Here is a 27,459-nt window from a genome sequence, read left to right as displayed (position 1 = left end):
GCAGAGTCTTCCTTTCTTCCCTAATTAATTAGAAGTAATAGCTTTCCATAGTGTCTGGTACGTGAGGGAGTGAAGTGGGAAATAATTTAATTGGCTGTCTTGCTTTCAAAGCCCAGTCTAATGAAATAGTTCTCAGCCTGAAGTGCATGTATTATCTTTCCTGTTATTTTTCCAATTAACATTTCATTGGATCACGCCTGTGCGGAATATTCTAGTTGGTTGCAAGGGTGGGGTGAAGGGACAGGGGCAGATGGAGAGATAAGCCGCTGTTTCCTTCATCCTAGTGCCCGCGCAGGCTCGGACGCGGCTGCAGGTCCCCCCAGCGCCCTTCCTCGGAAGAGCTCAAAGTGCTCTGCCCTGTCACCTTACCTGTCTCTCACGGAGCCCCCGGGCTGGGAAGGCAACACCCCCTCACAGGCAGACTGGCTGGTGCGCCGGATGGAAGAACTAAGGGGGCACTTTCCAAGGTTGGGGCGTCCCTGAGATGTGTGACCCTAGGGGACGTGAGTGGTTTCCAGAGCTCCCTGTGTGTATCGCCTCCGTGAGGGCAGCGACTGCTTAGCCTGGCACAAGGAGGTGCTCACTGAAGACTTTTGACAGAATAAATATTCAGAGGGACCCCACAGTGCTTCCCTCTCCTCTCTTCCTCCTGTGCAGAAAGCAGGGAGCTGGGGGCAGGCGTGAGGGGCCGGGGCAGGGCGGGTGCTGGGGCGGACACTGAAGGTCGCTCGCTCTCGCAGGGAGGGCAAGCGCAGAGTCGGTCCCTTCTTTGTGTTCTGAGACAGAGTCTCGCTCTGTCCCCCCAGCTCGTGTGCAGTGGCGTCATCCTAGCTCACTGCAACCTCAGAGTCCTGGGCTCAAGCGATCCTCCTGCCTCAGCCTCCCCACACCATGACATCTGGCTAATTTCTTCTATTTTTAGTAGAGACGGGGGTCTCACTCTTGCTCTCAAACTCCTGACCTCGACTGATCCTCCCGCCCCGGCCTCCCAGAGTGCCAGGATTATGGGCGTGAGCCCCGTGCCCGGCTGAGTGAGCGCCGTTTCACACCCTGCACCTTGGTCCCTCGCTTGGCTCACCCAGTCCCAGGCCTCCTGTCCGTCTCCTCCCCACCCCCACCCAGCCTGGGACCAGCCGAGAGCGGCGGTCTCAGCCTCCACACGCTTCCCGTCCAGTCCCCTCACGGCACCCAGTGAGGTCTGCGTGGCGCTGGTCGGGCTGTGTCTGCCCTCTCCCCTCATGGCCGTGACTCTAATGTCTGTTTCCCCCTCTCCCGGGCATTTCGGACACAGCACTCAGCTGTTCTAAGGATCAACCCATGTTTTCTGGGTTAGGCAGGGACAAATGTGGGCTGGAGGCAGAGGAGGGCTCCCATGCTGAGCCACACGGCCTGCTGCCCAGAGGCCTGGCTTCACATTTGTCCCAGTGGGAGGAGCTGTTCTCAGGGACCTCTCCCAGGCCCAGCTGGAGGGAAGCACAATTTGGGAGGTGGGGACAGGAGGGCCTTGGGAAGCAGCCCTGAGGCAAACTGTGTGGCTGGCCCAGGTGGGGCCGTGGGGAACCGGGCCACTGGGGCAGGTGCGGAGAGAGGGGCCATCACCAAATATGCCTCAAGTGTGGCGAGGCAGCCCATCGGGCTGCAGGGTGGGAAGAAATATTTTCTCATTTTATTTGCACCCACATGACCCAATCCATAATGTCACGTCGAAACTGTGGGGTCCTAGTCGAGATCTGGGTTGTCAAAAACTGTGTAAGGACAGATGGCCAGTCGAGACCCACATACAGGATTGAATATACATATCTTCTCCTCTGTTATCTCCTGCCTGAGCCCAGGACAGGAAAAACATAGCCGTACCTGGTTGGCTTTTCTGGTCAGCTTAAACTAGGCAAACTGTGCCGGGATTTCAAGTCCAGCCCAGAACTGACATTCAGCCTCCTTTCCTTTCCAAAAGGCCTCTGAGAGTTCCAGCTACAAATTCTTCCCAGAGCTGCTTCCTGCAGGGCTTTGCGACAGTCTCCTTTCCTTCCTTGGCCACCAGGGTTCAGGCCTCCCTGAACAAGCAACGTGGCTGGGGCAGCTCAGAGCCTGCCACCCTCCACAGAGACCAGGCCTCACGTGGCGGGAAGAGTAGGTTTCCCTGAGATGTTGGCTGGGCTGTATTAGTATCTCAGTTAACAGAGGAGGAAAGTGAGGCCCAGAAAAGTTAAATGACTTGCTCAAGTCCAGCTTACCAGCTGGGTCTGGAAGATCTCAAGTCATGCTCAGTTCCTGGGCTCTGGCCTCCTTCCTCAGAGCACCCAAGTGGGCCTCCCTTCTACGGGAGAGGAGAGAAATCACCTGCAGGCAGAGTCTGGGCCACCCGAACCCAGACTCCTCAGAATTCATTCTGTCTTGTTAACATGCACCCAGGGATCAGCTAGGCAGCCCCGTAAAGACTTCTTCTCCTCATCAGCCCTGCCTGAGCAGCAGCAGTGGCTGGACAAGCAGAGAAGGGTGTTTGCATTTACTGGGGGAGAGAATGTCCTGCGAGAATGGAGAGAAGCTCAAGCCCTCAGAGCACCACTAGAACGACAGTGATCTTGCACAAGGCACTTGAGCTTTCTGCTTCAAATTCCTCACCTATAAGATGGGGATACAACGACAATCTTACAGGATTGTTGAGGATAAAATGACAAAGTATTTGTGTCTGTGCCACGTACTAGACTCATCAAATGGGAGTTGTTGTTATTAACAGTAATCATGACAGAAGGATCAGGCCAACACTAAGATTTCCCATCTTGAACAGAGATGCATTTTACTCTACACAAAGGAAAGTAAAAACCCTTAGTGAACCGTAAAGCATTTACACATGGAAGGGATTTGGGGAAGACCAAGGTTGGAGATGGGATCTGTCAGGGGAGGGCGCATGGATGACCTGGGGTGGGGACAGTGGCACTCCGTCTCCCAGATGCACACCTATACAAGTGTTTGGCATGGCCAGATAACCTTGGCTGTCCTCTGGCCACTGAACTGGCAACTCTCTCGATGGCCTTCACGGCAGATGTCCTACCGGGGAAACTAGAACCAGATGTCCTCAAGATCTCAAAAGAAATTAATGGCAATACGACTCCGGGGTAAAAATATCTGTGAGCACAGAGCTTGCTCACTCAGCTCCCTTTCTATCCAAGGATGATTTAGGCTTTAATTATAGAGTTCAGGCGTTCATTGGGCTTTTGATTAATTTTCTTTTCAGCCTGAAGAGTGTGTGTGCTGGGTCTCCGTGTGTGTATGTGTGTTTACATCTTTCTTTGCAACTCAGTTGGGAGCTGGCTCCGGCAATGTTTAATTGTGCCCTCAGTTCTAACAGGAACGTTCAATGTGCCAACCAGAGCTTGGAGACCCATTGTTTCCCTGCCTCTGCCCCACAGGCTTCTCCTGCCGCGTTGAGGGACAGCGGGTGGCAGGGCCTCGCTCAGCTGGGACCTCAGCTGCAGAATGCATGCTTCCCTCCCCCTTTTCGTGCTTGCAGTGGTTAAGGGATTCTGAGACCAGAGAGCAGATTTCCCATTCCGCTAATTACCAGCACTCTGCTAAGCGCTGGTGACTCACAGCCAGCTCACCCACACTGCAGCCCCTGGCAGGCATTTTTCTGGGCCGACCTCCCTGAGGATTACAAGGCTCTCTGCGTAAGAAAACAGTGTTCATTCTCGTATTTTTGATATGTCCACTTAATAGAGTGGTAGAGACTACATGCCCGTGTAGGTGAAGGTGACTCGCTTTCTCCTTTCCCTTTGTGCCCTCTAGGCAGAAAGGCACCACGGCATAGTGGAGGGGCTGGGAATTTGGAGCCAAAAGGCCCCTTTTGGATCCTGGCTCCTGACATTTCCTGTTTGTGTGCCAGTGGACATGTCACTTAACCTCCTGGTCTCAACTTACCATCTGTGGATGGGGATAATAACAATAGTATTACACTCCCCGTATGACTGGGGGTGACAAATGCATGTGGAAGCCTCTCGTAAAATACTCTGTAAATCACAGTTATTTTATTTTATTGCTCACAGTTGCTGCTTAGAACATGATTTGGACCTATGAGGTATTATTCCCAGAGACAGGAGAGAGAGATTTGTAGAAAGGTCATGGAATGGGAGGCGGATAGGGGACTAGCCTCCAACCTTCCCACCTGCTGTGGGCCACAGCAATGACCCAGGAATGTAAAACGCATGCAGCAGAGAGCCCAGATTAAGGGTTCAACAGCAAAACAGCTGTTACAGATAAAAGGACATCTGGAACATTCATTTTTGGGAACATGATAGTAATAAGGATTTCCCCTTGTTCTTTAAAGGATGGATCCAATTGTCTCTAGTTTTTAGACTAACTGGTTTGTGAGTGAATGGTTCAGGGAGAGTGATGATATTTTGGCTGGAGACAAGAAGTGGCCGTGGGTCCCAGGTGACTGTGACTGTGCTGTGAGATACGACCTGGAGCCTTCCCTTAGCTGGTTAGGTATGTGACCCCGAATAGATGACCTAATTTGACTGGGCCTCAATCTCCTTTGAGATCATGGACTAAAAGATCTCAAAGGTGATTTGATTTAAAAATCTAAGACCTGATGAAATGCTTTGTCTTACACAGGAATTCAAAACTCTTGTGCCACCAAGAAACTCTGTGTGTGTGTGTGTGTAGAATTCAAATATAGTCCTGAGACCACCCAACTAAAACTTAATCAAGGCACTGATTGAACGGATAGCAGGCACTTTGAGGGGAAGGAAGGCTGGGTAAGAGGATGGAGGTGACCCCAACAGAGATTTCAAGGTGAATTCTCTCTTTTAAGAGAGCCTGTCATCTGACAATATCCTAAGCTGAAAGGTGATCCATAAATCACAGGAACAAAAGGGATCATTTCCTTGTAAAACCATGATAACTTTAAAATAATTGGCTACAGGGCAATAGAGCATCCTGACAGGCTGATTTCAGAATCGAGAAACTCAACTGTAGAGTTCGCAATAGTATCAATGACAATAATTATAATGTATATTTGCATAGTGCTTTAAACTTTTATAAGCACTTTCCCATCCCTTTTTTTCATTTTGTCATTACCTAATTTCTCAACAAACTGCCTTGGAGTAATTTCTTTTAAAACTCTGAAAAGTGTGATTTTTCAAGGGGAACAAATCTAGATAAGTATGCTGCACCTTGCTTTGCTTTATAAATACAGATATACCCTTGAAAAAATTATGTTACATGTAAATGTAATTGTGTAAGTCATATCTTATTTTAAAAGGCCAGGGAAATTTGAAAACAGAAATCTTGTATAGGATTTTGTAATGCAAATCCTTTCTCATTAATCTGCTGTTGTTTGTTACAATTTTGGATTTTTAAATGTCAGGTTTTCTTAAAGTGGGCCTACACGGATAAAATTCGAGTATAAGTATCTACTCTCTCCGAATCCCATGAGGGTGGCATGTAATTCAATTCAAGGGAGAGACTGCTGTTTCTGAGGTTGACCTGTTTCTGAGGTCAACGTGGCAAATAAGAAGCTTTATACTTCAGCCATGGGGCTTTTTGGGGCTACCTCTCCCATAAAAAACAAGGAAGAATGGGAAGGGACAGAGGAATCCAAATGTAACAATAGCATTATTTCTAAATGGAATGTTTCCAGGTCTTCTGTGAGTCACTGATGTGTCATTAATGTGCTGTCATAAATAACTTGCCATCAATAACTAATCTATAACAGAGCAGCTGATGGCTGGAGTGTGAGGTTAACGCTACATAATTTGGAGTGAATCTGTTAGTGCTCTTATGTAAATAAGTACCATCCCCTGGGAATAGAACCTGAAATAAATTAGACTAAATTGCATTTTTAATAGAAACCATAAACAAGTCCTCCTGCTTTTTATTCTCTATCCTCAAACTCTAGTAGAAGAGAGATCTTTGGAGCCAATCATGAGGTTGCATTAATTGCTCTGAACCACAACTCTCTCACCTCTGAAATTAGGCAAGCTGTGTCTACTCATCAAGTCTACAATGGCATTGTGAGAAATTTATAATTAGTTTGCATGGGGGGGGTTGAATAAGGAATCATATTCATATATATATACACAAATATATATATATATATAAAACCTCATAATTTGCATAATGGAGAATAAAGGAAAAAGCTCTTGTTTTTTGGGGAGGGGTGATTCAAGCTAGAAGAGCTAGAAAAATCCTCATTGTAAAGACTGAAAACTCTGTACAAAGTTTTGTATTGGTCTGACTAAAAGAAACCTAGCCTCTCATCTTTATTGGTTGGATCTTGGCAATACAAGCTTTCTTAATGTGAGTAGCTCAGATTTTCATTAAAGAACTCTGAAGTTAAGCCTTATGAAGCACTTTCTTACAAATGCTCAAAAAGTTCAAGTTGAGCTTCTGTGAAATATCAATAGAACTAAAATAAACATACGGATACACAGTGTACGTACTGTGTATGTACAAAGGCTACAGGTATATATGTAGGCACTGCTGGCAAATCGGCTAATAATTATGCTACATGTATCCTGGCGTGTGTGCGCACACATATTTTGTGTGCATTCTATGTTTAAATAATTCAGAAACTAAAAGAAAAAGAATAAAAATACTGTTCATATTTGTTGAAATGTTTGTGAAACCCTACATGGATTCATGGCTTATAAATTTTTTTTTTTTTTTTTTTTTTTTGTAAAGTTAGGGCTGGTGATGGGGTGAGAATAAGCAGCTGTAAACAAAACCACAGTTTGGATTTCACTAAAAACATGATAAGGGTCCCAAATATCATAGCTGCTGCAGAATACAGCAACTAAATATCCAAATACTGTGATTAAAAATACTTTGAATAAACAATCTTTTTGGAAAGAGGTGGGTAGATGGGAACAATGAGAATCTCCATTGGTTAGTTCACATCAGCACCACGGACAGTTCCGAGGAGGCTTTTCCCCCTTCAGAATGGAGCCAATACCATTTCTCCAGTTTTCTGAGCGTTCCATTCATTCCAGGGAGTTTGCTGAAGATCTGATGATCGATTAATAAATGCACAGGTATTAATTTGTAATAACAACTTATTCTTTCCTCTCCCCATCCCCCGTTGTTTCACCACCTGACTTTCACTCCGCCCATTTCCCCAGCAGCCTCCTGTCAGACGGCAGGACTGTCTGTCTCACAAACACCTGGCGTGGATGTTTTCACTCCCTCTTCCAATCGGTTGGGAAGCAGCGTTTGCCACAGGCACTGTTTAATTTTGTTTCCATCCCCTGCATCTCACAGGAAAGAAATGGTCAGTAGTTCAGATAAAAGAATCATCCTGGTCAGCTCCAAAATATGGCTACTTGCATGGTAATCACAGCAAGTCTGTCAAATCAGTGATTTCTTTATTCCTACGAGGAAGAAACTTTTCCTAAGGATCGTGGTTCTGCCACCCAAGGAGCAGCCCTTCTCTTCACGAGTGGCTGCAAAGGCTGGCAAACCAGGAGGTCTGCTTTGGCTCAGAAACTCAGTTTGGCTCCTGGCCCCCCTGGCACCCTCCCTGCGTGTCTCAGGGGCACGTGCTCCACACGGTCAGGCCAGTCTGCTTCTACTTAGGCGGGATCACAACCAGGGGTGGCCCTCGCTTGGGCCTCCACATGAGGACCTGGGCATCGTTGGCATTGGGCTTCACCAGGGCGTTCGGGGGGATGGGCTCCATCCGGCTCAGGATCCGGGGCTGCTCCTGCTGAGTCCTGCCCACCAGCCGGGCCCGTTGCCCCAGTAGCTGAAGAGGGTCCACCTCAATGTCCACCCTCATCCTCCACTTGATGGTCTGCAGAATAATCTTCTCCTTGGTGGTGGTATTCATGGCCACCAGCCAGGTCGTGAAACTTTGGTCCCTCTTGATTCTCGTGAGCAGCGGCATATTGTTGTCACTCACAGGCACCGCCCACGTCACACTGGGGTAGAAGTTGTCATTCATGCTGACGGAGAACCTGGAGATCTTGTTGGTGGGGCCAACCAGGGTCACAGTTTCTGTGGTGTTCCCGTACCAAGGGTAGCTCACCCCGTCTGAGTCACTGATGGCTTTTACTCTCCCTTCCCTCAAGTCAGGCAGTTCCCAGCTTGACCTGGCAAAGCAGAAGAGATGCACAAGAAAAGAAGAGGCTGAATGAATGTTTCAAAAGCTGGAGAGGTGCCCACCACTCACTAACATAGTCAACTTGGGAAAAATGGGGCATTCACAGGGGGAATGCAGGTCAAAAAGTTCTACGCCGTGCTGTTTCAGGATTCAACGTGAACAGATAAAAAATAACAAAGCAATACCAAGACAAGTTAAATAAAACCATGGCTGACCCAGTTGAGAGCAGGAAGCTCAAAGAGGCAACTGTGAGACCACAAAGAGACACCAATTAGTTGGGATGACAGTAATCAGACATTTAGAGGCATTCCATTGCAAGAACCACTTTCTTGGGAAGTATGAGTGTAAGATTTGTTTCTTAGGAAGAGATGGTGGTTGAAATTTGATGTACTTGGAAGGAAGAAAAGGTTATACTAACTTCTTCAGAAATCACAGTAGCAGAATTTCTACTAACAAAGAGGGTTGTTTAAATCCTAGCCATCAGTCAATCTTGTGCTTAGAAAACACAGACATAGAGCATGACAACACAAGGAGATAATGGTCGGCTGCTGGAAGCCATCTGGACGTGAAAGCTGTACTACAGGCTGGCACACACAGTCTCGAACACACTGCTCTCCCATGGCCTCCTTGTCCAGCCTGGGAGCCTCATCACTATGTTTGGCAAACTTGCCATTCTGGTACCTGCCTACTCTTCCTGGCTGCCTCTGAACTTGTACAGAAGGTCTTTGCCCCCTGCCATAGACTGCTGCCAATCATCACCATCATCATTGCTGATACTTAGTGAGTGCTTCCTCTATTCCAAACGCTGCCCTCAGTACTTTGCCTTATCTCAGTTAATGTTCAAAATATTCCACCAGATAAATGAATTATTACTTTCATTTTACACATGAGGAGATGGAGGATGAAAGATGTTGAGGTACACCTCAAGGGTCCTACAGATGACAAGGGGTGGAGCTGGGAGTTGTCTGACTCCAAAGTCCGTGCTTTTGACCATATATCATACTGCCTCCTGAAGTGCCCCTACATGGGGCCTGCGGAAGCCAGAGTGGAGGGGACTCAGGCTGTCCAGGGAGCTAGCAGCTCCCACGGCAGCCATGGGGCGCTGGACTGGATAAGGGCAGGAGTTCAGTCAGCAGAGCCTGGCTATGCATTCTCCATGTTTCTACTCCCGGGGCCAGGGATGATGCTTGGTAATAACGCATTGGAATTTAATAATTAAAGAAAGAAATGAGACTGCTTCATTCATCAGCTATGAGGTGGTGGCCTTGTTTGACATAAAGTTCTTCCTCCTATGAAGTGACAGAAGATCCTGCCGGGCTTTACACGAGTGGGCTAAAGGGCAGCTGCATTGTCAAGTTGATGCTCACTCCATCTCAGCATCCCTAATCGTCACACAGACCTGGAGACCTATTCGCTGCCTTCTGCTGCCCCCACCCCCATAGCAGTTCCGATGCCAGTGAGCTCCAGCCTGAAGGGAAGGCAGGGCCTGGCTGCCTGCGGAGGAGTGAGCCCACAGCAGCGGCCTTTTCTCCTGTCTCTGTGCCCTCGACAACTACTGGGAAAACTGTGGTATGTCATGGTTGGCAGACACTAATCAAGAATCGATCTAACACAGAAAGAGCTCATTTTGCTACATACGCTACTGTACCTGGGGTAGTGGCCCCCAGGTAATTCTATAGACATTTCTTACTGTACAAAAGGGAATAGGCATTGTTTGGGTGGGACGTAATCACATAAGGGTCAGAGGTTGGGTGGAGACCCAATGTGCTCACTGGGTTCCTGAAATGGCCATACTAGCGTCAGTTTTGTGGCCCCAGCCAAAGGGCTGAGACAATTATTCAGACACCATGTACAGTTTCTGTGTTGCCTGAATGCTGTTGTTCATTCTGGTTGTGACCAGTTCTTACTGGCCTTTGGGAGCCTCTGTGGGGTGGGAGAACCTAGCAGTGACAGATTATACTTGCTGTCCCATCCTAACTATAGCATATTGCCTGGGGAATCTGGTTTTGAGCCCATGTGCTGTGCATTCTGTTACGATACTGTCTATTTCAGGACTGGCTATCTTGCTGGTCAATTCCGTGACTTCGTCCATAGAGACCTTTACAGCTCGTATTTTTGCCCCCATCTTCCTGCCCAGAGCCACGTGAGCAGACTTGGGGCCCAAGGTCTACAGGTCAATCCTGTAAGACAAATCATAAAACTTAGTTTGGTTCCAGGTTTTCTGCAAAACAGAGATAATACAAAGAAGGTAAACTCTCGTGCCTGTCTCAGGAGAGAAGAAAGAGACCCTTTTCTTGGAGAATTCTTGGGAATAGAGAAATACAACAGGCTTCTTGATCATCACATCAGAACAAAGACATCTGGCCACAGGTAGTCACTGGGCATAGTGAGCTTGGGAGGCTACACGTTAGTTCTAGCCACACTGCTGTCACCTCCGGCTGTCACCTCCGTGACTGCTCCTGTGGAAGCCCCTCAGGTCTGGGGCATGTTCTCTTCCACAGCCTTGGGACCCCAGGACTCCATGATTAGGGGTGGCTTGATTTTGGAACTAGCCAAAATTCATAATGACTTAAGTCTCATCACAGAGATGACTAGAACAGAATACAGAGTGACTTTCTATTTGAAAAGTATAAACCTTTTATTTCTATTTCTTTTATGTAAAATAGATACTAATGCACATCCCAAGGCAGTGGCCTGCTCTCCCTCTGTCCCTCTCCTCTTTTTTTTTTTTTTTCCCAAAAAGAGAGTAATGCCTATAAAATGCAGGACTAGTTTATGTAACTGATAAAATGGCTTTGATAATGGTTTTCTGAGAAGTCCCTGAAAAGTTCCAAGAATGACAGCACCAATTGAGTAACATAATGACCATTTAAGGGGACGACTTTGAATGAGGTGCTGGAGGTAATTCAAGTTCCACATGGCCCAGACTGAACTCATCGTCTCCACCATAAGCCAGGCCTTCTTCCCCTGCCTCTGCTCCAGGGGGCGTCCTACCGCTCACCGATCTACCAGGCCAGAAGCGAGGGCCGTCTTTGGCTCTTCCTATCCCACCAGCCGATGCCGCAGCTACTGCACCACTGTGCATCTTGCCCCACAGTGACGCTTGAATCCATCTTCTTTTCTCCATCCAGCTCTCTCCACCCTAACTTAATCCAAGCCCTCAACATCTCTTACATTACTCTTGGTCTGCTGTAATGGTCTGCAGCTGGTCTCTCTGCAGCCACCTCTGGTCCCTCTCAAATCCATCTTTCAGGTTGCATAAGTGTTCAAACATACAAATCTGATCAAGCGCTTTCTATACATAAACCCTTCCAAGGCTTTTATATTAATACATGGACCTCACTGGCATCACCCACAGGGTAAAATTCAAGTTCCTTAACAGGACATACAAGGCTTTCCATGATCTGGCCTCCCCATCACACACACCATGCTGTTTCTCACCTCTGCCCCTTTGCTCATGCTGTGCCCTCTGCCCACACTGCTCTTCCTCCTACTCAAGTGTCACTGTACCTAACTACTCATCCTCTGAGACTCCGCATGCGTATCACCTCCTCCAGGAAGCCTTTTCTTCCACGCACCCATGGATGTATGCAGATCTACAGGGGCCAGATTATATTGTAACTACACATTTATGTGTCTGACTTTCTCATTAGATTATGATTTTCTTGAGGTTTAGGATGTGACTTATTTTTAAATCATTAGTGTCTAGCACATTGCTGACACAAAGAACTTAATAAATCTTTATTGAAGGAATGAATATTGTATTCGAGTCATTTTCATGCTATATACCCGGAGCTTGGTAGAACTTGTTTACAACCAAGTGTTTTATCACAGTTTTACAGTTTATATATTCACTCACTTTTAAAGAAAAGCTAACATCTACTATTCATTTAGAATCTATTATTAGAATAGCACCATGCCTTGCTCTGAAAGTTATTTATCCTTAAAAGGAGGGGGTGAGCCACACAAATAAAACTGAATGAATTAGTCAAATATGTATGTATTTTAGTGACGATTCATGCCATCATATACGTAAATACAAAAATGAATGACACAGACTTCACGTGATACAGAAATTCAGACACATGGACATCCATGCAGGCTATAGCAGGGGAAGGCTTTGTGGAGGAAATGGGATATGAACTGTTGGGAATAAAGATAGGCTTTTCCAGGCAGGAGGTTCCATCATGGGCCAAAGTGCGACTTCAAGCATGAACATGGAGTGTCCAGGAAACAGAGAAGAGAATACTTGGGAGGAAGGGCAGGTGTTGGAAGAGTGGAGACACAGCTGGGTGGGCAGGGCAGTGCCAATTTGTGGAGTCCCTTTAATAATGGGCTTAGGCGCTGGGGGCTTCATCCTAGAGGTGGTGGGACTTTCGCTCAGGAGAGTCAATTTCCAGGCGGAAGAGTGATGTAAAAAAACAGAATTGGAGGGCTAAAGGGAGGGAATGAGCATGTTTAGGAGCATTTGCGACACTCGAGGTGATCTTTATTGAGACCATCATCTAGGCTGGTGGCTGAGGGAATGAACAAGAAGCACCACATATAAGAGATACTATAATGGTAGATCCTCTGAGGTTTGGTAACGAATTGCCTATTAGATACAAAAGAAGAGATAAAGTGAAACAATCGCTGGGAAGAGCCAAGCATGGTTGACTTTGTGTGCATGTGTGTGTGCGTGTGTGTTCAGAATCATTCACAGAGGTAACAAGGTTGTGGTCTCACTGTCGCTGGCATTCTCCGCCCATCCCTGGACCAGCCCACAGTGGCATCTCAGGGTGGAAGCCCCTGATTCCTCCTCTAAAGAGTGAGGGTGGAGTCACGTTTGTCTTTGGATCTCTGGCCCAGAACATGGTGTCTGGCGCATGGTGCACGCTCACTACTCGCGTGTCTCCTTGTGTGTCACTATTTCTTTCTCAGTATCCTTTGCTGGGCCCGCCTCGTCTCTCAGCCTTTTAATACTGGAGGGCCCCAGGGCTCTCAGTTTTTGGTCCTTCTTCTCTTTTCTAACTATTTGCGTTTCCTTGGTGATCTCATCTGGTCTCATGATGCTCAGTACCATCTGCACTCTGACAACTTCCAAATTTATATCTCTAGCCTGGATTGCTCCCTTGAGCTCCAGATCCACATACACCTGCCCACTTGCCAAAAACTCCACAGTCACTCTTGACCAATCTCTCATATTCCACATACTGATTATCAGCAAATCCTGTTGACGCCACCAAAACATATCTAGAATTCAACTCTTTCCCACCACCTCCATCACCATGACCCTGGTCCAAGCTGGAGTTGTCACCCCTGGATTACTGCAAGAGCCTCCTAACTGGTCTCCTAGCTAATAATACTTCCACTCTGCTGCCCGGTCTATTTTCAACATGGCAGCCCCAGTGATCTTGTTAAACGTTTGTAAAATTGTGTCACCTGCTCAAAACATTTCCATGTCTCCTAACCCAGGCAGGAAAAGCTCAGCTTTTTAAAAAATGGCTTAGGTTGCCCTACATGATCTGGTTCCTCATTTCCTCTCTGATCCGATTTCCTTTCCTCTCTCTCTTCCCATTCTGGCCAATGTGCTGTTTATGGGCCATAATTCCAAGTAAACTGTCACCCCAGGACCTTTGCACTCACTATTCATTTTACCTGGAGCATTCTTCCCTTGAATATCTCAAAGGCTTGCTCCCTTGCCTCCTTCTTTCCTGCCTCAAATACCATGTTTTCAGTGCAACCTTTCCTGATAATAAAATTTAAAATTCCAATCTCCTGCCCCAGTACTCCCATCCCCCACTTCTGCTTTATTTTTTTCTCCACAGCACCTTCTAATATATTATATCACTTACTCGCTTTGCTAACGGTCTGTCTCCCTTCATTCTACTCAACTGCTAAGAAGGTAGAGATTTCATATATTTTATTCACTCCTAAATCTCCAGTACCTAGAACAGTGTCAAGCAAACAGAAGGAGCTTGAAACTATTTGTTGAATAAATAAGTATAATACCAAATTGATCTGAAGTGAAAGACGGGAGGAGACCACGAATTTCAGAATGTCAATTTGGAGGCTGCTGCTTTTGCAGAGTTGACTGGAGAGGTGAACCAGTGTCTGTGACCTGGCTGCAAAGCTGGGTCTAGCTTAGAGGGAAGGGCGAGAAATGTAAATTTGGCCACCATCTGCATGGAGAGGATCATTTAATATGATGGTGATGGGCGAGATCTTTGGGGATGACAGAGAGATCTTCGGAGACTTGTTTAGATGGCCAGAAGAGGAGTCTGAAAAGCAAAGGAATAGCCAGTGAAGGGGGAGAACTGTTTCCAAAGTCAGGAAGATTTCGGGGAGTCAGCATTGTCAAAAGCCACAGAAATCGAAGAGAGCAGGGTTAAGGAAAAGCCTTCTGTTAGTTATCAAGATGGCAGGAAAGATGTGCTAGTGGAGGCTGTTCTGTAAGGGGTTATGGAGGGACTGAACAAGCCCAAGAAAACATTGAGAGTTCAGGTCCTTTCTTTAAGAAGCTGGGCCATGACGGGCAGCATGAGATGGGGGAAAGAGCTGGTCGAGCAGTATTTCTGTGACCAGGCGCCTAAGCTTGCAAGCCTAGTGCCACCCCTCACTAGCTGGGTGAACTCAGACAGGTGATGGGTTCTTTCCCTACCAGTTTCCCCTTCTATAACATCGGCCCGAGAACAGTACTTACTTGATGTGCTTGGTGTGAGAATTAAATGAGAGAACGAATGGGAAGTACTTAGCCAAGTGTGTGGCACAAAGTGACATTTAAGTTTAGGTATTAGTAACAGCAGTGGGGGCAGGGTTAGGGGAAGAAGGACACTAACAGCCATTGAACCTTCCACATGTGAGCACTTGACAGTGGCCCCATGAGGCAGGAATCATCATACTCTGTGACACACAAGGAAAAGCATCTCGGAGTGAATCGTCCAAAGTCATAGATGGGAAGCGGCAGTGCTAGGACTCAAAGCCAGGGCTCTCCGATCTCAACCCTGCCTTTCCTGCTGCACCATGCTTCTGGGAAAAGCTCCTCTGAGCTCTTAATCGCATCCCTCTTGCCTTGAAGTCTTTGGTGTGGTGAGCAGAGAAGCACCGAAACTGCCTTGAGGAGACACGGGTGCCCGTCCCAAGTTAAGAGCTGCCTGACCTCGTGCAAGTCATCCTACCAGCTGCAGATTCCTTATTTGCAAAATGGGAAGAAAAATAACTCCAGGCCTCCCTACATCTCAGAGCTATTATAGGGATCAAATGAAGTGATGATGTATGAGCAAATGCTGTGTAAACTATAACACACTATGTCAATATTAGTTATTATCTCATTTCCTTCCTTCTCCTACAACCCTTCTCCTCACTGTGATAAACACAGTGTTTGCGTTTTAGACAATCAGCCATTGACCCAAAGCTCACAGCTAATGGACTCGCCAATGGGCCTAATAATGAACACATCGATTATTGCAATCTTCATGCTTTCTGCATCCCGTTTTTAGAAGAAAGGGGCAAATCCCAATCAAACAAGCTCACGTTAAGTATTTCATTCAAATAAGCAGTCCCTGGGTTAAGGTTGAGGCTCCACCCAGAGCCAGCCAGTTCTTCCAGTGCCCATGAGGGGCGCAGCAAGCTCTGTGAGAAGAGCCCCCTCCCCACCCCAACCCTGAAGCCCAGCAGTCAGTGGAGCAGGGCTGGCAGCAGCATTCTTGGAGGCAGGGAGTTGGCAGGTGTGCAGGGACTCTACTGATACTAATGTCCCCTGGTGCAGTGTGGGATGGGAGTCAGGGAAAAGTGCACATGGAGGACTGATGGTTCCAAGTCCAGAGAGCGTCCAGGGCAGGCTTTGAGATCTGGGATGGTCCTGCCCCTAGACCTAGGTGAGAGGAGCCCTGGCCTGGCCTTACACTTGAACGGGACTCAGTCTGGTTATCTTCTGGCCATGCCCTACCACGTTGGGCAAGGAGTCTGAGGGGTTGAGAGGATGTGCCCGTCCTTCCAGACCATCCTCTGGGTATGTGGGATCTCAGTATTCCCAGCCCCAATGGCCCTAAACATGTCTCCAGGGTCTATGCAGGTCTTTTTCCTGGTCTGTCTTCCCAAGGACAGCCCACTCCACCGTGTGTGCACTTTTGGGGCCATGGTATGCATGGAGTTTGGGCCAGCGTGTCAGCGTCCACATGCATTTGCACGACGGGACATATCTCTCAACCTGGTGCAGAGCCAAGGGTAGGAAGAGAATGGGTGGGGCGGGGGCCGAGGGTCTGCTGCTCCTGGCTGCTGCATTCTGGCACAGAACTTTGAGGCATCCAAGTTATTCTAAATTTGAACATCACCTTCAGGTTGCTATAAAGGAAAATAGAACTTAGTTGATTCCGTGCTCTGCTAGTTTGACCTATAACTTTTCAGTACTTAGAAATATGATAGCCAGTCCTTTGTACTCTTCTCCTGGAGCCTACCTATGTTAAGGGTGGGCAGAGCTGGGAGATTTGATGCACAGCTCTGGAACCCTGGACAGTTCCAACCCAGAATTTTTTTTCTTTTGTTGCGTGTGTTTTTTCCACACCTGTTTAGTCTTAATGTTTGCAAAGCACGCTCACAATCCTCCACTTTGTGCATCAGTTACATGAGGCGGGTATCATTCGACTTTCCATCACACGGTAAGGAACTTGCTCAAGGTCTTGTAGCTACTGAGCGGCAGAACTGAGCTGTGAACCCAAAATCTGATTCGAAATCACACACTTTCTCATGATGCCTCCCTGGCACTAAATTAAAAGTCCAAAAGTTCTGAAAAATAGTAATAGTCAATGAGGATATCAGCCGAGCCACACACACTGCTATGACTATATCAGTTGTTAAAACCTTGAAACATTTCTGGAACAACTGCTAAGCAGCCCGTCTCCTTCCCCCAACGCCCTCTCCCTGGCTACCCTGGCTACCCGGGTTACCCTCAGGCTCCCTACCCCGCCTCTCCCAAATCCATCACCTAAAGGGTTTATGCAGGCACAGTAGGGGACCTCCAGGACCCAGCTGCAGCTGGCAGTGTTAGTTCTGCTAATGTCAGCCCGGTCATAGCTCACTGGTGGCTTCCTGAATGCCAGGCTCTGTGATCTAACTGCCTCGCTGAGCCTGCTCTTTAAAGGAATGCTGACTGCTGAGTTAACTTCACTGCACTTAAAGGTGGGAAAAGAGGCTCCCACCTTCTCCCTTCATCTGCGTGGCTCAAACCTAAGGAGTCACTATTTAGTTACATGGAAAGTAACTAAAGAGAACCCCGCACTCTTGAGAATTCAGGCTTTTCCTATGTGCTGCCAAGGAGAGCCATGTGCCCCCGTTCACGTGAGTCTCATGCTCAGTGTCATTTCTGACTTCACGGCACCTTTCCCCCCTCCCAAGCCCTCCACGGAGGAGGTGGTAGTAACAGTGCAAGGTGGGAGGGGAGGAGAGAGGAGGCAGGGGGGTGGGGTGGGCTCAGGGATGGGCGAGGAGGTGGGGGCGGGAGAGGGGCTAAGCCAGGCCCCATGTCACCTGGGCAGCCACTCAGCCCCCAGACACCACTTCCCAGCCCTGGCTCTGGCAGGCATCCCGACTCTCAGATGGTCTGCACCATGATTACAGAGTAAGTTTTAAAATTAGGATTTTCCTTATTCTGCACTGCTTATGTCAGACTCGGAGAAGCTGTAAATACTCCCCTCCCACCTTCACCTCCGCCCCCTTCCTCTCTGACCACATCCGTTCCTTTCTGGCACCCAGGGAGGCAGTTTTTCCCACTGCAGAAAACATAATTTCCAGTGTTTTCCAAGGGTCATCGGTGCTGGGAGAGGCTGCATGGTTGCGTCACCCGCCCCCATGTTCTGTTTCGACTGAGTTTCTCCAGCCCCGGAGACGTCTTCTCACTGTGTGTTCATCCCTCATCACGTGGGGGTCACCCGGTGCCCGCAGAGCCGGCTGGGTTCTCAGAGGCCTCCACGGACTGTTTCTATCTGACGGTCCTGAGGACGCGGGTCAGTGGCCGCTTTTCTGGGTCACGTCTGAGGGTGGTTTACCTCCGACTCCAATTCTGAGCTTCTTGGAGCCAAGTGCCCGTCCCCACGGGGCCACAGAGGCCAGGCCGCCTCACACACGGAGAGTGCTCACGCGCGCCTGCAGGGCACGTGGGCAGACCCAGGCTGTGTCCCTTACGAGGGCCACGTCTGCCGGCCACCCAGTGAGCCCTTCTGGCTCCCTACCGGGCATGGGGCCTTGTGCTACGCCCGGGCAGGCTGCCCCCATCCGCAAGGAGGTCACAGCCCACCTGAGCTGACGGGGCCAGCGCCCTCCTGAAAGAGTAAAGCCCTGCTCTCGTCCAGGCTCTGCGGGTAGCAAGAGGAGGCAGAGGTGGCGGCCGGGAGTGGAGATCAGGGAGGCTTCCAGGGGAAGCGGGGCTCGCGTAGGACCCAAGGACGAGGGGCACCCCATGTGGGCCACATTCCAGGTGGAGACGGAAGCAGAATACGGACCCCACCTGTCCCTTGCCCACCCACCAACCCCCATCCTGCTCTCTTAACAACATCGCTCTCCGCTCTGCCTCCAAAATATGGCCAGAATTTGTCCCTTCTCTCTGACTCCAGGGCCACCACCCTGGTCCAAGCCAGTTTTCCTCCTTCCAGGGACATGCAACACCGTCCTCACTGGGCCTACACTTCCAAGCTTGCCCTGCCCCCACCGGCACAAATGTGGTTTTTATCAACCGTAAATTGGGTCACGCCTCATCTCTGGAAATCCCCACGATGGCTTTCTACGGTGTTTATAATGCCCACGTCATTACTTGGCCCCACCAGTTCCCCGGCCTCATCCCCACCACCTCCCTCCCGCCACTCTGCACTCGGCAACACTGACTCTTCTCGTCCTGGAGTAAGACAAGCTCCCTCCTGCCTCTGGGCCTGTGGATTGGCTGTTCCCTCTGCCCAGAACCTTTTCCTTTCTGCTCTTTCCATGCCTGGCTCCTTTTCATCCTCAACTTGCAGCTCAAAGTCACCTCCCGACTGCATGTGCGTTTCGGTGTGTGGCCCCCACCAGACCGTGAGCACCCTGAGGACAGGCCTCGCTGCTCCTCCGGCACCTCCAGGAGAGCCCGGAGCTCGCGCTTCCTTGAAGTGGCTGCGGTGAACGGGGTGAGTGTTTCTGGCAGAGCAGGCAGGGCTGGCTGGGAGGTGCGTTCGAGAGGGCAGCAGAGGGGATAAGACGGGGAAGTCTCTTGCGGAGTCCAGGGCAGAGTCCAGTGTGAAAGCTGAAGGGATCGGAATGGATCGGATGCAAGACGCATTGGGACAAGCGTCCCTGGGGCTCCTGGCTAGGTGCTGAGAGTCCTCCTCGGACTCTGGGCATCAAGCATGAGCCCTGCTGGGCTGGGAGAGGCTGGGGGCCAGGTGGTGGTGCTAGGACGAAGGGGGCTGCAACACACTTCAGTCTGGCCCACGGCATGGCCTGCGTCCTCCACTTCCGGCCCTTGAAGCCAGACAAATGGCAGGTGGGGGTGGTGGTGGTGGTGGGTGTGTGTGGGGTTTTTTTGTTTGTCTGTTTGTGGTGAGACAGGGTCTTGCTCTGTCATTCAGGCTGGAATGCAGTGGCGTGATCACAGCCCACTGCCACCTCCAACGCCCAGGCTCAAGCGATCTTCCTGGTTGAGCCTCTGAGTAGCTGGGACTACAGGTGTGCATCACCATGCCTAGCTATTTAAAAACAATTTTTTTTGAAATGATGGGGTCTCACTGTGCTTGTTGCCCAGGCTGGTCTCGAACCCCTGGCCTCAAGTGATTCTCCCACCTCGGCCTTCCAAACTGTTGGGATTACAGGCATGTGCCACCATGCCTGGCCTGTTTTTTCCTTCTTATTTTGGGATTCTGCTGTTACAGGTAGAACCTTAGCTAAAATTGGGAAAAGACATTATTGGATGGATACACCAAAATGTGGAAAGTGGTTACCCATGATTATGGGATTATAAGTATTTCCTATTAATTTTGTATTATGTTCGCATTAAACAACATTTTGTCTTTATTCTGTAATAAAAAGAGATGAGTCACCTAATACGACTGCATAGTGTGATGGTGAAGCATTTTGGGGAACGAGAAAGAAGATGAGGAGTGGAAACATAATCTAGTCCGGGCAGAGCTGGACAGGCTGAGGGGTGGCCTGAGCTGACCCAGAGCGGCAGTGTGGGGTGGGACACACTGGACCTGGTCACTGTCCACAAATCTGGACATTGCTGCCTGCTGACCACGTGGACTTCGGAAAATGACTAGGTCTCTTTGGGCTTCCGTTTCCCGTATGAATAGGGATAATAATAAACCTGCCTTGTAGAGGTTTTTTTTTTTTTTTTGAAACGAGAAAACCTATAAAAAGCATCTACACTGTGCCTGGCAGATGATAGGTACTTCATAAATTAGAACCATTATGATGAGTATTGCTCATTTGAAAAGAACATGGGCTGGCTGGACCCTGGGCTTCCTCAAAGGGTAACACCCATTTCTTCCCTTCACGTGAATGAGAACTACTTCCCTCCCATCCTGCAGGGTAACAGGAGGGCGGATGGAGACACTAAAGGAGAGAGAGAGAGAGGGAGAGAGGTGACCCACTCACAGCACACACCACGAAAGATGCACATCCACACTCAGTATTCCTTTCATAGTATTTTCTGAAAATCCTTTGTGAAATCACCTACTTTGTTCTCAGCACTGTGTTAGACTTTGTGGATAACACGCAGGACGTAGAAGACAGACACACACACACACACACATTTTGCATACAGTTTCAGCGGGGCAGGGTTTCCAATCTAAAAACACCTGCTCTGGAGGTTACACCTACTTGCCCTTCTTGCGTGATTGCTGGGCTATTTTTTCCAGTGTGAGCCCTTTCGCCCTCAATTTCCTCATCTATAAAACCAAGACAGTGGAGTAAACACCCTCACGGATAAGGCTACGTCTAGCTCCTATATTCTTGGACCAAAGACCTCAGTCCTTGTGCTGACGTTGAGTGGGATTTTCAGGGCTGCAAAGGGAGGAAGTTGCGGCTTCAGAAGAGAGAAATGCAGTGGTCACTCCCTAGGGACGAACTCCTTCCAGAATACAAGACCCCACACAACCGCTTCTCCCTGGGATCTAAGGCCACTGGGGACTCGGGTGGCCTCCCTGCTCCTGGGTCCCCACCCACTCTCCCCTCCACGGTTCCAGCTCCTCCTGGTGGAGTTTCCTGCACTACCTGCAGCTGGGGGGGGGGGGGTACTGCAGCCCCTGAGCCCCGACACCCGTCTCTGATCTGCCGGCTGTCAGGCCTCCAGCCTGCGCACCAGGAGGTCGGGGAAGGCGCCACTCGTGCCTGCACGCGGCTCAGAGCCCAGCCCCAAAGCCAGGCCTCCCCCGGAGTGTCCACGGGCGTCCAGAATCCCGCAGCTCCTGCGACTATGAAAGGCCTTGACACTGTGAATACACACCCTGGTTCTTCCTTGTCATTTTTCCCCTTTCTGCCTTGTCGCTGACCGGGAGCAGGTGTGGTTCATTTATTTCCTTTTGTGTTATTCAAGTGGCATTCCTAGTATGGAATGTTCGGGTGGATCCCTGGAGGAGGACATCGTGAGGTCCCCTCATTTACTCTGTCTTGGTTAACTGACACCATCTGGCACTGCATGCTCTGTGGTCTCATTGACTGTTTCAGCACAAAACACCTGCAGTTGTTATTTATAAAGACACGACTAGTTTTCTGTGGCCAAATCTAATGGCAGCGCACGCATCTGATGGGCCCAGTGAGCAGGGAGCACGCTTGGCTGGAGGCCCTGGGCAGCTCCGAGGGGAAGGACGGCCACTCTGCCAGTCCTTGATATCTGGACTCACGGCTGGTGCCGTAGCTCTGGAGGCCGGGGCAAGAACCCAAGAGCTCAGCTACTGCACTTTCTTCCCAACTAATGTGGGAATCGGGGAATGAATCTTTAAGGCCAAGGAGATATTGATAAGAACACGATTGTCAAATCTCCAAGATGAGAGTCACTAGATCAGCTGAATGGATGAACCAGAGCAGGGCTGCAGGGCACACACGTGTGAGCAGGAGCGCAGGGCACCGCCAGCTCGTCTCCTGCGCCTCACTGGTTACTGAAGCCTCAGTGACCCCGTGACAAGTGGCCATGACCAGGACATGACCATAGGGTCTGGGCACCCGGGGGTCAAGGTAGAGTCTGGACTAGGGGCTCTTTGGCCTCAGTGGTCTGTAAGAGTCCAAAGTCAAAGTCAAAGAGATGTGTTTACTGCAGCAAGAACAAGGCCAGGAGAGCACAGATCAGAACAGTTGTGGCGACAAGGCTGAGATGGTCGAGGCAGGCAGAGGGTGGGAGTCTCGAAAGTCGGTTACTGATACTGCTACTACCAATAAGACCAGCTAATATTTACTGGAGGTTTCCACGTGCCAAGCATTCTACCAAATGTCTGATACAGCATCCTCAAGGTAGGCACTGTGCCACTCCCTTTCCTTGGCATAAAGAGCTGAGGTTCAGGTCGAACTAGTCACCAACGTCACAAAGCAAGGAAGTGGTAGAGCTGGGATGAACTTGACTCAGACCCTCCAGCACCTGTGTCCACTCCGTCCTCAGAACTAAAGGCTGCTTCAGCCAGTACTGCCCCAGGTCCCCTAACCTGATTCCCCCTGCCCCACCGTCCCCAATGTGCGGGGTCTCTTCACAGGTGACACCAGAGCTGAGGTATGTCCCCAGAGGAGCACAGTGGCGGAGGGACAGGACTTTGCTGGCTGCCGAGAGCCAGCAAAGTCTCACTGGCACTGGGTGCGGGTCGGGGAGAGGAAGACGGAAGCAGCTCCCCAGTTCCCATGAAACAATGCCCACGGAGAGAGGGGAGAGCGCAGGGGAGGGTCAGGCCCACGAGCTGAGCAGAGGGAGGCATACGCAAGGAAGCAAGGGAGGAGGCGGTGCAGTCTAGCGGGATGGACTTTCAACATCAGAGTTTATTGTTTTCATTAACTTTCCACTTTGTGTTCTTCGCACGCCGCATCTCACTGCGTGCTGAGCAGGGCGGCAGACGTGGGGAGTCGCCGGCAGCAGCTGAGCCGGGCAGGAGAGATGAGGACGCTGGCAGCTGGGTGTGTGCCCGGTGACAGGACTGTGGCGATGCCTTACTGCACAGGTCCCAGCTCAGCACACAACCGCGGGCCTGTCTGCAGTAGGGAGAGGTGGGCCGCGCTGACACACATGTGCGGATGCAGGCATTCACACGGGTGTCACCAAACTGCAGGGGCAGAGAGACTGCGACATTTCTAGCCTGAATGGTCCCCAGTGCGGCCACACGAAGTGCCGTCCAGGTGGATGCCCCTGTCTGCTGTCACTGATGCAAGTGGCTCACACACCTGCTCTCATTCATTCTGCAACAACTAGGTGGCCACGGTGATCACCGCCCCATTGTGCAAAGGAGGAAACTGAGACACAGGACTCAAGTGACACTTAGGGTGACAGCTACAGCCAGCCATGGAAGCAGGATTCTCTCCCTGGCTGATGCCTCCACAGCCCAGATTTAAGCACTCATGGAAGGACACTACTATTTCTTGAGCACCCATTACCCTTTGGGTACCGGGCTACATACTTTATATGGGTTAACTCATCTGGGTGTCACAAGTCCTCAGGAAGAAAGCGTCGTTAGCCTGTCTTGCAAATGCAGCCACTCAGACGGAGAGAAACGAAGTGACTTGTCCACATTCACCCGGCTTGTACGTGGCAGAGCTGGGACTTGACCCCACGGGCCTCCCAGGTGACTGTGCTGTGTTTTCAATTTGTAAAAGTTACATTATTTCTCTCCTTCCCCCCACATCTGCTTTGCTTGTTGATTGATCGGCTAATTCCTTTAACAGGTAATTTCTGAAGTCCATCTGCACCCAGGGCACAACGTAGGGAGGGACACAAAGATGATCATGACCCGGCTCTGGGCAGGCATAAGGCACACGTAAAGGCCTGCAGTGCAAGGAGGAACGTGAGGCGTGTGGCTCGGGCCAGCGAAGATTTCCGGGGTGCCGGAGATGGCAGAGGGCATGGTGTCGGCTGCTGTTCCCGTCTGCACCCTGGGGACGGTGGCTCAGAAGTCAGCCTCCCCAGCCTGCAAATGCTTTGAGCCAATTCTGCTCAAGCTGCGGTCATCTCCTTCCACCACTCAGGGCACCGGCTTTTGTCCCTGGATGGACCCTCTCTGATGATTGCAGCGTCAGTGTGAGAGCCAGCAGGGAAGCCAGCACGCAGCAGAGAACTCTGGAACTTCATGCTCTTTAGATGTTAAATTGAAACCAGGAGCTCTAGGACCCTTCTTTACTCGGGAGCCCGTCAGCGCTGCGTGGGAGCTGATGCGGATTCCAAAGGAACACGGGGCGGGGGGAGGGGCACACCTGCATGGCCCTGTCCCCCACCGTGTTCCATTTTCTCCTCTCTCTCTTTCCAAGGGCGTTTTCTCTCTTCTGCAGACCCTGCTGGGCAGAGACAGCACCGGGCAAAGAATCAGAAGATGCAGGGCCACCTCCTGGTCTGTCACTCCGCTGCATGAATCTGTCCTAGGCCTCAGTCTCCTGAGCTGCAACATGGGATAATCATGTCCCCAGAGCCACTATGCGGGCTGCATGAGAAGAATGTGGAATGTTAGGTTGTATGCCTATTACAATTCCCAGGCTTCACTGAGCGGCAGTCGGCTACGGGCAAGCCATTCGCACACCTCCATCCTCGGGGGCTTCCTGACTGCTCCAGCCCACCCGGCTTCTGCAGCGCTGTGCGACTTTAACCCAGGTACTCGGCTTCCCGAGGGTAGGAGAGGGAGAGGAGGCAGAGGCTGCGTTAACCTGGAGTTTGGGTTGCGCTGGGCTGGTGGCCTCCCCCCCCCCAGTGGACAGCTCCTCAGAAGCTTCCCATCGCCGGTAGAAAGCCGCTCGAACCCTGAACGTGCCCCCCACGGCCCTGCAGGATCCGGCCTCTGACTCTCCCCAGCTGCGTCTCACGCCACAGTCCCCCGTGCTCTCAGCACTCCGTCCCCCACAGCCTCCCTCACGGTCCTCCAACATGCCAGGAGCTTCCCTGCCTCAGGGCCTTGGCACATGCCGTCTGGAGGGTACTTTTTCCCACTGTTCACTTGGGTAACTGAATAATCCTTATGTCTGAGTGCAAGTGTCACTTCCTCTGGGACACTGTCCCTGATCCACGCTCCTCCTCACCCATGCTGAACTAAGCTAGGTCTCTGTCACAGCACCCCATCTTTTATTCACAGAACTTGTCACCGTTTGCAATTCCATATGTGTGAGTATGAGTTAATGTCTGTCTCTTCATGTGGGCTGAAGCCTGTTAACCCTGATCACTGCTACCAACCGAGGACTCACCGCAGTCTGGCGCGTGGTGCATTTCATCAGCCTGTGGGGACAGTGAATGTCTGCACAAAGCAGGTAAAACAAGGGACGAGAGGACGGGGGAGAGCGGGAAGTGAGGGTGCCGTGATCTGCCCGAGAGGTGCCAGGTGGGACAGCAGGGAGGAGGCAGAGGGCTCCAGCACAGGAAAGACGGGGCCGGGAGAAAGGCTGTTGGAATTTGAGATTTCCGAGGAGCAGCCGGGACGGATGGTCTGTTTTGAGGCCCCTAAAAAAGGGTGGGTGCAGCCTTCGGACGGGGTCTCGTGGGTCTGGGCATCCAGAGATGAGCAATGGGCTGGGACATGGGATAGGGCTCTGTGGGGGAGCCGATGTGGCCTGTGTCCCTGTGTCACGGGGCAGCCCTGCCATCCGGGTATCCGAGGGAGCTGGAATTTCACCAGTAGCCCTTGAACCCAGCGGGAGGGAGAGGGGACTGTGTTGACATAACCGCAGTGGGGGTCCAACAGCCATGTCCCCTGGGCGGTGGGGGCCTTGCAGCTGGCCCTGCTGCACGGAGGCCCCAGACGTGGCACCCACTGTCCCTGGGCCACACTGGGGCTCTCCGTCCTCCTGGCCGCAAGTACAAAGTGAACAGCAGAGGCCGGGGAGAACCAAAAGCCAGACAGGAAGCTGATAACTGCCGCTTTCAGAAGCAGCTCTTTACAAGCGAGGTCCCGAGGTTCGTGCCCAGGTCAGTTAGACAACGCTGCTGCTGCCCCTCCCGGAGCCCGGAATCCTTCCCAGCGTCCCGCCGGCCTTCTGACCCTGCGCTCTGACGTAGGGCGAAAGACGTCGAAGAGAGAACTGGGAAGCGAAGGCCCTACCCTGCACGCACCACTTTCTAGGGCTCCCGAGAACACAACCACAGGTGATCACTCTACGTTTCCCAGGCCAGGACCGTCACGGCCACCTGTCCACTCACTGACACATGGCCCTGCCCATCCACTGGGCGGGCAGAACAGGCCTCACCTACTGAAACTGACCCCTCGTTCTGCAGGAAGATGGGCTGAAAAAGCTGAAAATCAACCAGCGGGGGAGGTAGGTTCCATGAGCCAGAGGAGGCCACTCCGAGGACAACAGAGCAAGAGCCATCTAAGGCCACAGGTTATTAACTCTGCTGTTCTATGACCACAACTAACCCCACTGAGAAAGACGCAGTCCCGGTCAAAAATCAGTAACAAAGAAAAGCAGCTCAGAGACACGGCTCCTCTGACACAAGTTCAATGACTTCTTGACTATTAACCGTGGCTTGGCACTGTCCTAGATGCAAGGGACAGCAAGACTCATAAGGCGGGTCGCTGCTCTGAGGGAGGGTCCACATTATCTGGGCAGGACAGACTTAGGGGAAAATCACTTCGATATAATGTGGAATATGTGAGGACAGAGACGTGATCATAGGGTCGGCAGCAAAAGCGCCTAGGTCACCTGGCAAGAGGGGGGTGGTGGTGACAATAACGATGGCTCATGTCTACCGAGGGCTTACTCTGTGCAGGCATTGTTCACGGCACTTGACGTGCATTAACTGAGTAATCCTCACAACCACCCAATGAGGTCGGTACTAACATTATCCTCATTATTATAATTACTTTTCTTTTGAAACAGGGTCTCACCCTGCCGCCCAGGCTGGAGTGCAGTGGCGTGATCGTAGCTCACTGCACCCTCCAACTCCTGGCCTCAAGTGATCCTCCTGTCTCAGCCTCCCAAAGTGCTGGGACTGCAGGCGTGAGCCACCATGCCTGGCCTATTACCCCATTTTAAAGGGGAGGACTAAGGTTTGGGAGGTGAAGAAACTGGGCTGGGGCAACACAGGATTTCAACGTAGGCCGACTGGCTCCTGAGCAGAATCCTGGGGGAAGAATGAGCAGCAAACGAGGAAGCCATGTGAGCAACGATCTCAGGGTGTGGCGAGGGCAGAAAGCGCAGAAGCAGCAGTTTCTGTATTTCTAGAACATAAAGTTGGGCCAGGAATGAGAGAGGAC

At 50.6% G+C, this 27,459-nt stretch overlaps 1 protein-coding gene across 1 annotated transcript in view; it reads right to left on the bottom strand.

The window, feature by feature from the left end:
* Nucleotides 1–6,583: 6,583 nt before the first annotated feature.
* Nucleotides 6,584–27,459, bottom strand: part of FAM78B (family with sequence similarity 78 member B) — an 82,997-nt gene continuing 62,121 nt past the window's right edge. The window contains exon 2 of the mRNA XM_069479114.1: nt 6,584–8,087. Coding sequence (XP_069335215.1) covers nt 7,565–8,087 — 523 coding nt within the window. The 3' untranslated portion in view covers nt 6,584–7,564. The remainder of the gene's footprint in view (nt 8,088–27,459) is intronic.

Source organism: Eulemur rufifrons, chromosome 8 (assembly GCF_041146395.1).
Source record: "Eulemur rufifrons isolate Redbay chromosome 8, OSU_ERuf_1, whole genome shotgun sequence".
NCBI lineage: Eukaryota > Metazoa > Chordata > Mammalia > Primates > Lemuridae > Eulemur > Eulemur rufifrons.
The sequence above is the reverse complement of the archived record's forward strand: the minus strand, read 5'-3'. Positions and strand labels throughout refer to the sequence as shown.